This window comes from Trichomonas vaginalis, chromosome VI, assembly GCF_026262505.1.
Source record: "Trichomonas vaginalis G3 chromosome VI, whole genome shotgun sequence".
NCBI classification, from domain to species: Eukaryota; Parabasalia; order Trichomonadida; family Trichomonadidae; genus Trichomonas; species Trichomonas vaginalis.
Genome location: NC_067208.1, coordinates 7,354,157 through 7,371,601, shown reverse-complemented (window position 1 = coordinate 7,371,601; position 17,445 = coordinate 7,354,157). Strand labels below are relative to the sequence as shown.

The 17,445-nt window shown below is 34.8% G+C and overlaps 5 protein-coding genes and 4 pseudogenes across 9 annotated transcripts, besides 1 other annotated feature; 4 read left to right on the top strand and 5 right to left on the bottom strand.

The window, feature by feature from the left end:
* Positions 1-17,262: part of a mobile genetic element that runs on past the window's edge.
* TVAGG3_0822310 lies at positions 1,425-2,008 on the top strand (annotated as a pseudogene). Its single transcript has one exon. A coding segment is annotated over exon 1 (584 nt).
* Positions 2,253-3,167, top strand: TVAGG3_0822300 (organellar and viral DNA polymerase type B; the record flags this gene model as incomplete). The annotated part of the gene is made up of 1 exon (XM_051248083.1): positions 2,253-3,167. One exon carries the CDS (start codon positions 2,253-2,255, stop codon positions 3,165-3,167), a length of 915 nt encoding a protein of 304 aa, XP_051083558.1.
* On the top strand, positions 5,832-6,545 carry TVAGG3_0822290 (KilA, N-terminal/APSES-type HTH, DNA-binding family; the record flags this gene model as incomplete). The annotated part of the gene is made up of 1 exon (XM_051248082.1): positions 5,832-6,545. One exon carries the CDS (start codon positions 5,832-5,834, stop codon positions 6,543-6,545), a length of 714 nt encoding a protein of 237 aa, XP_051083557.1.
* TVAGG3_0822280 (uncharacterized protein) lies at positions 6,958-7,146 on the top strand (the record flags this gene model as incomplete). Its single annotated transcript, XM_051248081.1, has 1 exon — positions 6,958-7,146. One exon carries the CDS (start codon positions 6,958-6,960, stop codon positions 7,144-7,146), a length of 189 nt encoding a protein of 62 aa, XP_051083556.1.
* TVAGG3_0822270 lies at positions 7,291-7,925 on the bottom strand (annotated as a pseudogene). The gene has a single exon. A coding segment is annotated over exon 1 (635 nt).
* On the bottom strand, positions 8,419-8,837 carry TVAGG3_0822260 (annotated as a pseudogene). Its single transcript has one exon. A coding segment is annotated over exon 1 (419 nt).
* TVAGG3_0822250 lies at positions 13,455-14,272 on the bottom strand (annotated as a pseudogene). The gene has a single exon. A coding segment is annotated over exon 1 (818 nt).
* Positions 14,865-15,896, bottom strand: TVAGG3_0822240 (kinase-related family; the record flags this gene model as incomplete). The annotated part of the gene is made up of 1 exon (XM_051248080.1): positions 14,865-15,896. A coding segment is annotated over one exon (1,032 nt), but the record flags the coding sequence as incomplete, so codon positions are not given.
* TVAGG3_0822230 (protein of unknown function, DUF4106 family) lies at positions 16,443-16,872 on the bottom strand (the record flags this gene model as incomplete). Its single annotated transcript, XM_051248079.1, has 1 exon — positions 16,443-16,872. A coding segment is annotated over one exon (430 nt), but the record flags the coding sequence as incomplete, so codon positions are not given.
* Positions 17,263-17,445: the final 183 nt, after the last annotated feature.

Here is a 17,445-nt window from a genome sequence, read left to right as displayed (position 1 = left end):
GACAGAAACTTTTGTACCAAAAGACGAAACAAACTTTTCATTGTTAGCAAGACCAAAAGTTGTTCCAGACAAAGTTCTAGTACAAAAGAAGTACACAGTTCCACAAGGAGTTGGTTTGTTCGGATACCACCTGAACCAGAAGAACTTCCAATGAGGTTGCAAGAACTTCAAGATGCTATAAACAAACTTCCATTGAGACATCCAATTGACGTCAAATTGTATTGGAGAGCATCTGAGTTAGGTCAGAAGGTTTTATATGAAACAGGTTGCTTCGACGATGTTTATGAGATAACAGGAGAAGTTTCTCAGAAGATAAGAGACTCACTTGAATTTCCACAAACTGGACCAATTGGTTGCGACAAGTTCGACTCAAACGAAAAGATATACTATGTCGACCTTAACGCTGCATACATGAGGTTTGTCCAATATATTCCGACTGGAATTCCAAACGAAGATGGTGAGTTCCCGGGAAGGAACTATACAGTTGGAAAAGTCATACAACAACTGTATGATATTAGGAAAGCTTCAAACCCCAAACTTGCAATGACACTCAAATTGCTTATGAATTCGACATGGGGATATTCCATTAAGAAACCTCAAGAGATGAAGAGTAAACATTATGAGAAGGTCGACAACTTTGTTGAAAGGTTTTCTCCTTTTGTTTTGAAGTACGAATTCACTCAAGGTCAAAGTGGCTTAGTAACCACATTAAAACCTATTGTCGAACATTGGTCTTACCCTCAGTTCGCAAAGGCAGTCCTTGACAACTACAACAAATTCTTCTCCGAAGTCAAATCCAAAGTGAAGGTTTACTATGAGAACATTGACGCACTCATGACGAACGAAGAAGGGTACAACAAACTCATTGAAATGGGCATGGTCGGTGAAAAGATGGGCTGTTTTAAGCTAGATAAGGTATTTTCCGAAGTTCATGTCCTCTCCAAGCGTAAGTACTGGGGCATACTTGAAGACGGCACAGAAATAAAACATTGCATGAAATAAAAACGTTTTTCAAAAAAGTGACATTTTTTAAATTTTATTTGAACTGTACGCTGAGTTTGTTGGAGAAGACCGTTGGGAAACTTGTTTGTTAGATGAGAAATATGAAATGGCATACCATTTTAAAACAATATATTTTTACATATATTAAATGCTTCAGGTTGAAAAACAAAGAACAAAAGTAGCAGATACAAAACCGTTAGACTATATCTTTACAAATGCTGGTAGGACTATTTCAGATGAAGAAATTTCATCCGGAGCATACAGGTTTGACTATCCAATTCGTTGGCTTCAAAGTCCTTCAGATGCAAAGGCAATAGGATTTAGAAGAGTTTTGTTTTCAAAAAACTAACGCATTTATGTTCGCAGTATATTTTCATGGGCAGTATAAAGGTTCTGATGGTCTAATAGACAAATTTGACGAAATGAAAATCTTTACAATTCGTTCAGACGAAAGTCTTGAAAAACTCTAAATGACTTTCAAACTCAAATGAACAAATATTATTGGGAATTTCAAGAAAAATACGACTCTTTACTAAATGGAACATACTATCTGAAACTAGAATATGACAAGATGAACTCCACCGTTTCATTTCAAAAGATTGAAATTAACCCTCCAAGAGATACAGAGTTTTTATTTTGGGGAGTAGACAAACGTTCTTGGGCACAATTTCTTCGGTTACTAAACCAGAACGAACCATTACCACCAGATGGTCCATTTAAATTTATACTTCCACCAGCAGATTTGACAGTTTATAGAAACGTGTTTGACCCTCAAAATGTTATGTGTCATGCAAGTTTCAGTTCAAGCAACAATAGTTTTCTATGTATTGGTAAGGACTTTTATGACTTTGCTTCTAAATTCTACGAACCACCTAGTAACAGTTTCTCTGACTTTCAAGTTTGGTTCACAACAAATGGTGTGCAACATATTATTCCATTGTACTATGACTTTTATCTCGAATTGTCTTTCATATATAACTACGGAAAAGTGCTGAAAAAGTATTGAAAAATAAAGTTTAGGGTAGATGGTTAGATCTAACCTCATTTCTACCCCGATTTCTACCCTCATGAATTTTCATGAATTTTGTTGCTGAATTCGGCAAAAATAAAGTTTAGGGTAGATGGTTAGATCTAACCTCATTTCTACCATCGTAGAAAACTCATGAAAACAATTTATTTTTGACACTTTCCCGAAATAAAAAATAAAGTTAGTTTTTTTAAAAAATATTTTTTATTTTTATTGTAAGAACATGTTAGCAACAACAGCACCAAACTCGTTAGTCATGAATCCAACTTCAATGTTAGTAGAAATGAAAAGCTTCATTCCAGATTCGTTTACTTTCGAAACAACAATCCAGAAGATAAAGCAAGAACTTCTCCAAGGAGATTTAGATTGCACTGCAAAAGATGAAACAAATGAACAGTATCTTTATGAAATGCAGGATATTATTGACCATCTACCTAAACTTCCTGAAATCCAACAACAAAAGCTCACTATTCCTGAATTCGATGAAATAGAAGTCAAAGCAACTGACTCAGTTGAAATTAAGAAGTTCATACGTAAGGTTAACTATGAGTTTCTTGGATTTCATTGCAACCACAAAGTCATGGACAAAGACTGCGATATGGTATATAAGAATGTTTCTGACATATATAAATCTGAAGAATTTAAGACCTACGACAACTTTGTTTCGTTAGTTGCTGAATGTGTATGGCAGATAAGAGATAAAGATAAAAGATGTAAAATATGGAACGGACAAATAAAACCCGCAACTTTTGAGTTAAAGAAAACCATTGACGCCTTAGTTGTTTTAGCAGGTAAGGTTTCAGAATATAATGCTAAAATGAACCCACAATGTTCAAAATGTAAAGCAGCAATGAGGAAATATAACTATTCTGTCAAAGAGATAGAACGTATGCGAAACGACTATGCTGACTTAAAGAAAGAAGCAGAGAAACCAGCAGAAGATAAAATGGACATGTTGACATTTCTGAACAAAAACTATCCAACTGCTGACGATTTCCTTCTTTCAGATGTCAAGAAGAAATATAAAGATACATTCAATATTGTGAAAACTTTTGACATACTGACAGAAGAAATAGAAGCCACAAAATTGTTTAGAATTTCACGAATTCACAATGTTTACCATGTAAAACGCTTATAAAACTTTATGGTAGAAATGAGGGTAGAAATGAGGTTAGATCTAACCATCTACCCTAAATTATATTTTTGCCGAATTCAGCAACAAAATTCTGAGTAAAATGACAGATGGAACACATACTTTTTCAGTAAGGACATATGGGGTAGAAATGAGGGTAGAAATGAGGTTAGATCTAACCATCTACCCTAAATTATATTTTTGCCGAATTCAGCAACAAAATTCTGAGTAAAATGACAGATGGAACACATACTTTTTCAGTAAGGACATATGGGGTAGAAATGAGGGTAGAAATGAGGTTAGATCTAACCATCTACCCTAAATTATATTTTTGCCGAATTCAGCAACAAAATTCTGAGTAAAATGACAGATGGAACACATACTTTTTCAGTAAGGACATATGGGGTAGAAATGAGGGTAGAAATGAGGTTAGATCTAACCATCTACCCTAAATTATATTTTTGCCGAATTCAGCAACAAAATTCTGAGTAAAATGACAGATGGAACACATACTTTTTCAGTAAGGACATATGGGGTAGAAATGAGGGTAGAAATGAGGTTAGATCTAACCATCTACCCTAAAATATATTTTTGCCGAATTCTGTATAAAATTCTGAGTAAAATGACAGATGGAACACATACTTTTTCAGTAAGGACATATGGGGTAGAAATGAGGGTAGAAATGAGGTTAGATCTAACCATCTACCCTAAATTATATTTTTGCCGAATTCAGCAACAAAATTCTGAGTAAAATGACAGATGGAACACATACTTTTTCAGTAAGGACATATGGGGTAGAAATGAGGGTAGAAATGAGGTTAGATCTAACCATCTACCCTAAATATATTTTTGCCGAATTCTGTATAAAATTCTGAGTAAAATGACAGATGGAACACATACTTTTTCAGTAAGGACATATGGGGTAGAAATGAGGGTAGAAATGAGGTTAGATCTAACCATCTACCCTAAATTATATTTTTGCCGAATTCAGCAAAAAATTCTGAGTAAAATGACAGATGGAACACATACTTTTTCAGTAAGGACATATGGGGTAGAAATGAGGGTAGAAATGAGGTTAGATCTAACCATCTACCCTAAATTATATTTTTGCCGAATTCAGCAACAAAATTCTGAGTAAAATGACAGATGGAACACATACTTTTTCAGTAAGGACATATGGGGTAGAAATGAGGGTAGAAATGAGGTTAGATCTAACCATCTACCCTAAATTATATTTTTGCCGAATTCAGCAACAAAATTCTGAGTAAAATGACAGATGGAACACATACTTTTTCAGTAAGGACATATGGGGTAGAAATGAGGGTAGAAATGAGGTTAGATCTAACCATCTACCCTAAATTATATTTTGCCGAATTCAGCAACAAAATTCTGAGTAAAATGACAGATGGAACACATACTTTTTCAGTAAGGACATATGGGGTAGAAATGAGGGTAGAAATGAGGTTAGATCTAACCATCTACCCTAAATTATATTTTTGCCGAAAAAAATGACCAAAAATCATGAGTTTTCCTCATATGTTTGCTACCCTCGGAAAACCGAGGGTAGAGATTCCGTACGAAAATCGTAAAAATTTGCGACCCAGACTTTTTTCGGGGTCGCCAAAACTCATGAAAATCGTGAAAAATTGCGAGTAGGTATAAAAACCCAGTCGCCAAAACTCTATGAAAATCGTGAAAAAATGACCAAATTTCATTATATAACTGTTATTTTTTTACGAAGTGAACTTTGACACTTCGTAAAAAAAATCCCTGAAATCATATCTTTTATACAAAATAAATAAAATAAAGTTAGTTTGATTTTTATTTATTTTTTTATTTTGTATGTAAGAACAGAAAATGACAAACATTGAGTTTGAAACAGTTAAAAAGATAGACAATGACACCAAAGTGGTTAGAATTGGTGATTTAAACGTAAGATACTCAAAGAAATACAACAAATATTCTTTGTCAGACATTCTAACACTATCTGGAAAGAAAGCACACGACTGGGTTAGAATTGCTTCTACTCAGAAAATTTTGACAAGAAATCCTGAGCTTATGATATCGGTAAGATTCTATGGAACTACAGCATATCTTATAGACAAAAGTCTTATACCAATAGTTTTGTTATGGTTAGACCCAGTTGTTGGATATAACTTCATAACATATGGTTCATTCGATACGGAACGTTGCAGTGAAGGCTTACTTTACATCGTTCAGAAACCGAAGGACTTCAATACAAAGAGATATAAGATAGGAAGAACATATAATATAACTCAAAGATATGACAATACAGTCAATAGAGTCAAGGTTGTGTTTGTAAATGATATGAGAGCTGCAGAAACAGAACTACTTGAAAAGTTTGAGAAAATGTATGGTGCTCCCACGAAAGGTAAAGAAACGTTTGAAGTAGATGAGATAGCTAAAGCTATAAAATTATTTGACGAAGTTGCTGAAAAATACATGTAAAGCGTTTATTTTTGGTCTTTTGTGAAAGCCAGAAAATAACGCTAATTTTTTATAAAATATTTTTTTATCCGGAATATAAAGACAGATATGTCAACAACAGAGAACACAACAACTGCTATCGTTCATGAAACCATAAATGAAGAATATGAGTACATACAGTATAACAAACAGTTACGTCTCATTCGTTCGGTCAAAGACGATATGTACCAAATGCAAAGTATTTTGAATGCTCTTCGTTCTACAAAGCAAGCATATCATTGGTTTGAAAACCAACAGACAAAAGAACTTTTAGAAGAATTTCCTCATATGTTTGCTACCCTCGGAAAACCGAGGGTAGAGATTCCGTACGAAAATCGCAAGAATTTGGCTCCTGGTTTGAGAGGATATTATGTTCATAGACTTTTAGTAAATGCTGTAGCAATGTGGGCTTCACCTCGTTATGCTTGTTATATTTTCATGATGTTAGATGAACTATATAAAGCAGAACGTGAAGAGCTAGAGAACAAGCTTGAAGCAAAAGATGAAGTCATTGAATCCAAAGACAAAAGCATTCAGAAAAGAATACCACGTTCGGTACCAAAAGGAAAGGAAAAGAACTATAAGTATATGATTTATACTGAAGAGATGGAAAATGAAGAAGATAAAGATATGGTTATGTTGCATTTAGTCAGAAGAAACAACAAAAGCTTTTACGACCTTGCTAAGATTTACAAATCTGACAGAAATTGGTTCTATCGCGAAAACTTACCGATTTCAATGACACCAAATGAAGATGTGAAACAAATAGTTCAAGATACGTTACCTCAAACACACTATGATATGAAAGGTTGTACAATACTTACCTTCAAAGAAGATTTGCCATTGTTAAAGGAAAAAATAACAGAGTATTTTGACAACTTCAAACAAGCAGAGTAAATGAACCATTTATTTTTCAAGCTTGACTTCAGATGGCTCAGGTAGCTCTATAAAGTAAATTGCCTTGTCAAATCCTTCTGGCATTCCGAGTCCTTCCTTCCGACAGGAAAAAAATTTCCCGACAACTGGAAGAACTCTTCCTTCCGACAGGAAAAAATTTTCCCGACAACTGGAAAAAATTTTCCCGACAACTGGAAAAAATTTTCCCGACAACTGGAAAAAATTTTCCCGACAACTGGAAAAAATTTTCCCGACAACTGGAAAAAATTTTCCTGTTGTTCGTCCGTAAACCATTCAAATTTTCGAAAATTGAGAACTTTTTGGTCGAACTTCAGAAAAAGTTTTTCCTTCCGACAGGAAAATATTTTCCCGACAACTGGAAAAATTTTTCCTTCCGACAGGACACAAACGGATGACTGACGTTCCTCTTCCTGAATGCCTTCCAAAGCCAGAAGAACCGAAAGCTGCAGCACCACAACAGACTAAGACTAAACACTTACATTTTTCAAGCTTGACTTTTTACAATTTGAACTTTGTTCGCGTAGATATGAATTCTGAAAGAAGTATGAGGGTCTTGTATGACTTTGTACTTCTCCCATAGTTCATGTCTGTCAAACTTACCTGCCATGGACTCTTTCATAAGTTCCATGAAATCGTCTTCGGACAATCCGGGGAAAAGTATAATGTCAGTAAGTATTCTTTTAACATCCTTACTTAAACTCTTGGCTGTCTGTACACATATTACGACTGAAATGTTAAAGTGTCTGAGCTTCTTAAGAATTCGACACATGTCTTGTTCTCTATTCTTTAACAAAGGATGAGAGGCGAAATCATCTAAGATAAGAAGACATCTGTGAGGGTAAGTCTTCCAATCGTAAGATTGCAATTTCTTCGAAATGTATTCTATCTCTTTCTGTTTGTTTCTGAAGTGTTTCTTCTCTAATATTCTCTGCATTTCCTCATTTGGGTCTTTAAACTTCGAATTGACATACTCATTTATAGCATTATACTTCAAAACTCTTCTTTGGTACTTCTTTATCCAATCTAACAACTCAGAGTCTTTTATACATACTAACTTAGACTTCTTTATAATATCTTTGAACGAATTGACGGTTTGGTCAAATTGACCCGAAGTACTACAAATGACTACTAACTCATAGAATGGGTTCTTCTCATCTAGTTCTTGTTGTTGTGCAGCCATTTTAAGATAAGTGAAAGTCTTACCAGACCCAGGTGGTGCAATTAGACCTGTTATACCATTCTGAGCAAATAAGAACTTGTCATGTATGGGTTTTTCTGAGCATTTTCCAACTTCCTCTTGTTCTTGTTTAAAACATTCTCAAATTTCTTGTCAATGTCAGCAAACTTTTTTTCTAACATATTTTTAGAAAAATTAAAATTTTTATCTTTTAGAAAATGTCTAGCGATTTCGCTATCTATATTCGAGACAAGCTTTTCGACAGCAAAACATCTGTCGACCATAAAATCTTACATAGTGTAAACAAGAAAGGGGAATTTGTTCTAAAGTTCTGTTTCTGGGAATATGACAAGAACCATAAAACATTAAGCAGAGCAGTCTTAAAATTTGTCAATGACAGACTTGTTGACAGAGATGACGCCTCTTGGAGAGATGAAGTCCAACAAAACTTCTTAGAATGCAAAGAAGACACATGCGCTGTTCTTGAAAATGAAATAGAAAACAGAATAGAAGAGCTATTAAATGACAAAGCACTTTTACAAAAATATGGTTCTGAGAAGTTTGACATAACTCCACCAGAAAAAGAAGAAAGAAAGAAAGTAGAAGAAGAGAAGAAAGAACCTGAACCAGTTCCAGAGAAAAAGAAATTTGACATGTAAAAATAAAATTTTATTTTTAGAACATTTCTGGGTCAATGTCAATGTTCTCTTCCTCTTTAGGAGCAAACACTGGCTTAGACTCTAAAATCTTTTTACCCAATTTACCTTGAACTTCTACAACTTTAGACTCATAATATTCATAGTCGTCTGCTTTCTTTGTTCATAAGGTATAACAAGTTTGTATGCTTTGCCTTCTTTAAGGTTTGAGAACCTTCTGTCAAAACTTTCTTTGACTGTTAACAAACCTTCTATGTCTAAGTCTTCAAATTTCGCACCATTTTTAGTCACAATAGCAAACTTAACTGGTTCGATGTTCCAAACTTTGCTGAATGAAGACTTTTCAAAATGGTAGAAGTAAACATTCAAATATGTGAATGGGTCTAGTTCTTCTTTAAGTCCTGACATGTACTTGTTTACTGAGATGAATTTCGTCATCTTTTCTATCGGATAAAAAAATATTTTTTTAAAATTTACTCAGAAAAATTTTTTCTTTGTATATACACCATTCTGAACATCTAAAAGACTTTTGACATTTGCCAAGAATGTTCGTTTAGACGCTGTCATATAACCATACTCTTGACAATATTGTTTTAACGAATCGTACAATGACCTTTCATCTAAACACTCAAAGTCAGTTTCATCTATGAACAGTTCATATACACTCTTGTTTGCTTCTAACAATGTTTGTCTCTCTTCGGTATGTGGAATTTGTCTTGGATTGAACTTAGAAATATCTAATGTCATGAAATATGAGAACAAGTGGTTGTAAAAGTCAGATGTCAAAGTTTCTGACAAAGCGTCAAAATATTCTGTATCTTGCATATGAGAATCTGACGTTCTGACAACTACATATCTTCTGTCAGAACTTTCTAACTTCATCGGAACAGCATTGTTTGAAACCATAATGAAGTTTGCAACATTTTCACAAACTCTTTGGTCTTTATACTTTCTTTCAACAACTCCAACTTTGTCTGTTATAAGACTCTTCAAAGCATCTGAGTTCAAAACTTTTGTTGTATCTATACTTTGAAGTTCGTTACATACTATAAGTTTCATATTCTCTATTGAAGAGTTAAATTTACCGCAGATGTTTTCTAAGTTTGTCATATTAGGGTTCGAATAACCTTCTAACAGTTTGCATAAGATATCTGTAAAGAATGTGTTCTTACCTGTTCCTTGTTTTCCAATTATAATGAGAGCAGTTTCATTTTTAGCACTTGGATGTTGTAAGATGTTTGCAAACCAACATAAGATATACTCATAGACTCTTTCGTTTCCATTGCATATAATTTCTTTGACATGGTCTAACCAAGCTTCTATAACATTTTCTTTCCATTCTACTTGTTCGTATTTATATCCAGTGAAGATAGAATAGAAGTTTGGAGATGGTGTATAGAACTTTATACCACGAACTGAAAAAATCTTCAAGTTTTGACAATAAGATATCCCAAGCATCTAACATCTTCATGCCAACTTGTACGACTTTTATTTTCTTAAGTTTCTGTCTACATTCTTCTTCAGACACTATTGTTGCTCTTGGTTTGTTAAAGACAACATCCCATTCTTTCATGACATAACATTCTGGGCAGAGTCAACATAAATGACTAAACGTTTCAAATTCTCGACTGCTTTTTATAGTCTCTAAATGGACACATATTTCTGAATGCTTGGAAGTCATAAAAATCTGAAACATCTATTCTGTACATTTTTATAAAAAATAAAAAAAATATTTTTTTATTCTTGACTTTGTTGTTGCATTTGTTGTTCTTGAGCTATTTGTTGTTGAAGTTGTTCTTGTAGTACAATACTTTCACCAGTTGCATCTTCCAATTCGAAACTTTCTGCCGTCATTGACAAATACATAGGACATAAAAGTTTTACAGGAACAAAGTTTGCGTCAACTAATGTCAACGTTATACTTGCCAAAGTGTTTGAGTTCACTAAGGTTGAAAATTCTGCATTCGAATGAACAATAGGCAAACCAGCAGAGAAAGTATTGTTTATACGCATAAGTATCTTTTGGGTCATAATAGTTTCTGTCGACATTCGAATAACACTTTGAACCTAAGTTTGAAACAATATATAAATAGGTGTACTTAAAGTCAATGGAACAGACAAACCTTGTATGACACCTTTTCCTGTTATAGGAAACTGTTGGTAGTAAAAACCAGATATAAGTTTTGTATTATAGCTCATATCGTTTATAGTAAACTCAGTCGGACATCCAAACATAATGAAACCTGCTCTAGTTGCAGCACATGTTACACCCGTACTTAAGTATTAAATAAGTCAACAAAACCTGTTGGTGGTATATCTGATAAGTATCTTCAAAGGAGTATTTTTTACCATTCACAACATAAAGTCTTCTGGTGTCAAAAGAGCAAAACAGGCTTTAGTCGTCATTGTGTTTAAGGTTAGTTTACAATATCGTCCTTGAGGACTTTGTAAGTTTGTTGTTATAGAATTATATGACTCAGGGTTTTTAGTCGTAATAGTATAAACCATTATGTCTTCTGCCATTTACTTAGCAAATAAATTTTAATGAAATGTTGTGGTCGTCAAATATTTTTTATAACGTCGGGAAACTATATTTTAAGTTCAACGTTTCACCCCTTTCATAACGTATATCTTGTCAATGACATTATATAAACACCACAGCAACTAATGTCGGCTCTATTTCTTGATGTTTATATCGTCTGCCTCTGTCAAAAGTTTCAATAGTTCTTTCAAAACTTCATGAGGTGCAATGACATATGAGTTCACTTTTACAGGGTTGTGTTCGACCAAGTTTAACATTATACCTAAAGCTTGACAAATCTTTCTCCTGATTTTTAAGTTTGTCTTTCAGTTGTTGGTAGTCGTTTCGAATATCTGCAACAGAACTTAAGTCTCTGCTAACTTCAGGATATGTTGTTCTTTTACAGGAACAATTGTTATACCATCTTTGTCTTCGTATGGTTTCCCCACTTCAACATCTCTGTCTTTGACATTGACAACAACACTTTGATTTGTTTGAGTTGGTGAATTTAACTTCAACATCTGCCACCGCCATTAAACCTTTTGAAACACTTACGCTTCTATTTTTCGGAAATGACATTTTACTTAGAATAAAAAGATGGACGTATTCGGATATCTCTTCGAATTGAAGCAAAACAAAGTTTACACACACAAACAATACAAATACATTGACAGAATATTCTTATAACAAACAATGGAAAATGTTATAGAATAGCAGTCTTTGCTGAACCTAAATATTTTCATAAAGCAAAGAAAGTTGTATAACTGAAATGGTGAAAGTTCTTGAAGCAGACAAAAATATAACTTCAAAACTGACCGATATTACTAAAGGAAAGTTTTAATACATAATATTATGTCAAAACTGGCGTACTGTCAATATTTGACGGAGAGAAGTCAGTTCAAGAACAACTTACTGACCTGCTGCAAAATCTGCTCGATGGAAGCTTCGTTATACCAATCTGAGGAGCCCCAGCAGTTTCATCGAACGAATCTTCAAAAGAGCATCTTCGTGAAAAGTGCTATTGGTTTTGTAAACTTCTTTGCTTTCAATTCATCTGGACCGTCTCTGTCACCATATATTGTATTTGAACTGTACCAACAGTTGAAATACCACCCATAAAGTCTTCTGAGTCAGCAAATGGAATGCCAAGCCAAAAGTTTGAACGGTCTCCATTTGTATATTGAGTTTTTTGACCTCCTGTATGAGTCCATACTTTCACATATGGCATAATAGAACTTTGCATTTCAGGGTTAATGGTTGTTGTGAAGTTGTTGTTAAAGTTCATAGCATCTAATGTCAAGTTGTATGACCTCATATCCTCAACTGTAGAATATTCTTCTCTTGGATAATATTTGCCATCTATGTTTATATGATATTTAATACCAGGGTTGTAGAAACAAGAATAGTCATTTATAGTTCGTCTGAACAGTACAAACATAGTATCTGCATGTTTCATTGCAGTTGTTAAAGCAATATCTGTTCTTGCACCTGGGTCAGCACTTTGGTTTCCAACTTCACCTGCAAAGTCTTTGACAGATATTTGGTGTATAGGGAACATAAGTGGAACTGCAATATATTTGGCAGCTAAAGCATTTGAAATATCTGGGTCCAACATATAGACTGCAAGTCTGCTTTCTATTCTCTTGCATTCAAACTTTTCGCATGTGAACTTAACTGGGTCCCAAGCAGTTCCAGCAGCATTGAAATAATAGTTTACTTCAGTGTTGAAGTTTGAGAAACCAAAGTCTAAGTCAACTTTGTCTTTGCAAAATTCGGCGAATGACGTTTGATTTGTTCCCTTTACGTCTGTAATAGTGAATGGGTCTGTGTTGGTGCAATGACTAAGTTATTTTTTGCTTGGAGTAAGTTCGATAGAAATTTTTCCTGCCCAGTTTTGGCAAGTATCTTAAAAACCTGAAGATGAGGAAAGATGACAAAGGAACTCTAAGTTTCAGTTTTACTTTGGTTACTGCTGCAGTTTGTCCAGAAAGGTTAACATAAACTCCTGGAACGTTAGGGTCAAGTCTTCTTATTTTCTCAATAGTTGCATACTGTCGTTTGTTCTCTAGCTTGTGGTTGTACTGAGTTTCTCAAAGCGAACCATTCATAGTTTGCCCATGTTACTGTTTGAACTAAGTCAGAGTTAGAATATATCTTATATCCATGAAAACTTCTGGAGCATATTGGTATCCGACATAGAAAATTCCATTGCAACCTTTCTTGTCAGACAACTTGGCAGAAGGTTTTATTTCAATGTCTTGTTCCACGTATAAGAATGAGTTGTCAATAGAAAAATATGAAACCTGTCGCAAGCAATATCTACTGTTGTTGAAGAACCTTCTCCAAACTCACCTACGTTTCCATAAGAAACAGCAGTTGTATATTCGTAAGTTCCAGGAACTATTTCTGACCTTCTAACGGCATTGTCGCATTCTATCCATTCGGAAACATTTCCATTCATGGCATCCAAAACTGTTGGCGTTATATTCTGAGCGGCGTACATTTCATATGGGTAAAAATATAGAATAGTTGATTTATGTGTCATAATAGAACCCACTCGGACCAAGCTTTACTTCTTCCTGACTGAGTTTTTAACTGAATCTTTAACTCTTCTTTTTCCTTCATTGCCACTACTTTCACTAGATGAAGTTACTTCTTCACTACTTTCACTTTGTTCTACTCTTCTCTTCTTCTTTGGTGTCGCTTTTGGTAACTTGCCCTCTGCTTCAAGTTGTTGCATCTTTGCCTCATGTTCACCTAGTATGTTGTAAATTTCCCATGTCCTTTTTGCCTTTGGGCTCTGGTCGCCCATCTCAGGTAACCTATATCCTAGAAAGATTTTGTCATAGTTTGTATTTGAGTCTTCGCTTATTGTTTGCATGACTCTTTCCTCAGTTTCCGGTTCAAGCTCTTCAAATATAGCTTGTCCATATGGAATATGCTCGTTTCCAAATATATGTTTTTGTAGCCATTCTGGTTTTCTTTCCATGTTACCAATAATATCTTTTGTGAATGGGAAAGCTTTTACCCAATCTTTCAGTCTTGCGTCATTTATTTCTGTAGTTGGTTTTATTTTGTCAAGGAACATGTTTTTCAATACTAACATTTCATTTGGTACTGTCCATTTGAGTTTTCTTAAATATTCATCCCTTCTCAGTTCATTGTCTGCAAAGTAAGTTTTTTATGACATTTTGTAAACTTTCGTTTGCAAGGTCATGTACAATAGGTTCTCTTCCTTCTCCCTCCCTAACTTTCTTTCTAAACTCTTCACCAAATATACCATCTTTATGGTTCTGTGTAGTTCTTTGAGATAAATGTTTTAGAACGTCAGGTGTTATTTTCCATCAGCCATGTTCATTTCATACTGGTCCAAAATATCTGCATGTTTCATATCTTTCAATGGCATTAAAGCCGCGCTGAAAATACCAGCTATATCTGGTTCACCATTCACTTCCATTGCGTCTACAACTTCTTGAATTGTGGTTGTAAGTTTATGAACCACCTATCCGGATTAGCTTTATGACCCCATCATTGTAGTTCCATAGTCTGCAGAAACAAAAAGTAGGTTTGTTTCCATATTGGTTAGGTTCTGAATGAACTTTAAACAATGTTTCATTTCTATATGTTTTGTTGAAATTTAACCTTTTATTTTCACCGAGTTCAGCCAAAGATTGAACGTTATATGGTCGTAAGTAAAAAGGATTGTTGTATTTGCTTACATTTTCTTTCAGTACTTCCATTCTATGCTGAATATTTTCATCTGGTGTTGGAGTCTTTTGTATGTCGGTGAAAATTTTTCGATATTCTTCTACTATGTCAGCCGAATTTTTCTTAGACTCTTGGAAAGATTCCATATTCTCCGCATACTCTTGTTGAGGGTCAAGATTTTTCGGCTGTTCCAAATCTTCATCTAGTTCTGTGAAGTTAGTTTCCAAAGGAGGGACTTGTTCGTTTCCTTCAGGCTCTTCTAGCTGTTGTTGCTGAACTATTTCTTCCATGTCTGGTTGTATCTGAACTTCTTCCTGTGGAGTTTCTTGTACCTCATCTGCTGGCATTTCATATATTCCGAGACCGTTTTCAACAAGTTCCCTATTTAAGTCATCCGCATTCATAAGCCTTTGTTCTTTCGTTCCGTCTCTATTTTTTACGCGTTTCATGAAGATAGTTGAATTATCATTTATCTCTGACACCAAATATCTCGGAGTAAATTCATTCATGTCATTTGGATGATATGCTATTAAATCATATCCCTTAGCGAGCTTGTATTTTCCAGGTTTGAAATTATATCCCATTTGGTGCTGAACCATAAAGCTAAATAGGTTCGGGTCTGTATTTCCTTCCTTGAACTTTCTAATAGCTTCTTTATATCTGTCACTAAAGTCAAGAGTATCTGGGTAACCATAATTTTCCTTAAGCATTTTTAAGAATTCTTGGTTTCCTTGTTCTCTACTTCTTTTATGTCCTTGCTCTGTTTGTGGTTGTTGTTGTGCAGGGTTTTGAACTGTTGGTTGCTGTGCTGGTTGTGGAGGTGGTGCAGGTGCAGGGTTTTGAACTGTTGGTTGCTGTGCTGGATTTTGAACTGTTGGTTGTTGTGTTGGTTGTTGTTGTTGTGCTGGATTTTGAACTGTTGGTTGTTGTGTTGGTTTTGGTGCATGCCTGTGTCTGTGTCCATGTGACGATGTAAATGTTTTAGGTAGTCCCGGTGCGGGTGCTTCTCTTGGAGGGTTTGGTGGTATATAAGTTCCACTAGCTAGTATATAAGTTCCACCAGCTGGTATATAAGTTCCACCAGCTGGTACATATGTTCCATCTGCAGCATAATGTCCTACCTGACTTTTCGTTTTTAAGAAAGCATTTACTAGGTCTGTTTTGGTCTGTTGTAACTCTTTTTCTTGACTTTCCACAACAGTTGCTCTAACGGCGTCATAGGCACTTTGAACTGCCTGTCTCGTTGCTGCATCTGTTATTTTCGTCATATTTTGTGCTACTTCTCTTAACTCTTTGTCGAAACCTTCAGACTTCAGTTTCTTTCCAGATGAGAAGTCGTTCACTTGTTTCACCTTACTATGAAGAGCTTCGAAGGCGTTCTTAAAGTCAGCATTCATTAAAGCTTCATTTGAACTGTCTTCATCCGCTTGTATTTTTGTCCTTATTGACCCTATAAGTTGGGCTGCTTTAGCGTTGGCTTGGGCATCTAACCAGTCATTATTAGCTTTTATATATTCTGCGCTTTTCATTGCCTTTTGCATGGCTGCGTCGTTATTTTTACTTTCTTGTGCTAAGTTTTCATACTGTACGGTTTGGTTTTGCAACTGTAAAAGTTTTTTCTGCCTTTACATTTGCTTCAACTTCTTTTTTATACTCATCGCTATCCATATATGTCTTCATGGCTTTTTGTTTTATCTCTTCATCTTTCAGTACTTTATATTGAGTAGTATGGTTTTTCAAATTTATGACATCTTGTTCCATTTTTGCTACTTCTGCTGCTTTTTCTGACACTTTTTTCGCATATTCCTCTGTACTTAGTTCTTTCAGTTGTTCTTCTTTCTTCTTTTTCTCTACGTTTAACTCATTGAGTTTCTTTGTGTGTCTGTCATATTCTAGTTTCTTTTCGTTTTCACTTATTTGTTTCTGTATGTCTATGTTTGACTTTTTGACATCTGTTATTTGATTTTTGAGTGAACTCAAATTCATTTGACTTTGAGGGTTATAAGCTGTTCCGTCTGCAGCTCCACCATAGCCTGCCATTTTCGCTAAAAGTGCCGCTCTTAAACCTCCACTCTGTGCACCAGTAACTCGGTTTAAAAGCATAGGGTTGCTTGACATTTGTTGCAACATAGTGGGGTCATTCAGCATTTGTTGTTGCAACTGTTGTTGTGGTGTCAGTCTTACTATTGGATGTTTCAATGCTCTCTTCCTCTTACGTATATTCTTACGTAGCTTACGTGGCATTTTAAGTGAAGTTAAAAAGCGGTTTTTGACAGATGTTTATATGACACTTTTTGTTCAGCATAAAAAACTACTCAGTCAAAGTGTTGTCAGTTTTGTAAAATAACCGTCCTATCTCATTCTATAAGGGAAAAAGGCTTCTCAAAGTATACTTCCTTGGAACGCCCGTAACTTTTCCTGTAGCGATGATAGACCCTTACTTGTCAGGACAAAGTTATACTATTTTGAGTGCTCTACAAAAAAGTCACCGGCTGGCTCGTCCTCAGAAATTTTTTATGGCTAGAGGGCGCAACGCGCCTGGAAGCCCTCCGAATAAAAACTTCATTTATACTAAACATCTTCGGGGCTAGAGGGCACGAAGTGCCTGGAAGCCCCACTACCTTTTTTTTTTTTAATGTCAAGTTAAATTTTAATTTTGATAAATAATTTAAATTTCAAAATATCAAGTTCAGTTCGACTATGTATGTAGTAATTCCTCAATAAAGTGCCAAAACCCTATTAAAATATATGAACATTTTCAACATTTTAATGTTTTTATTTAAAAATTTGATGGAATATGAGCTTCAAACAATTATT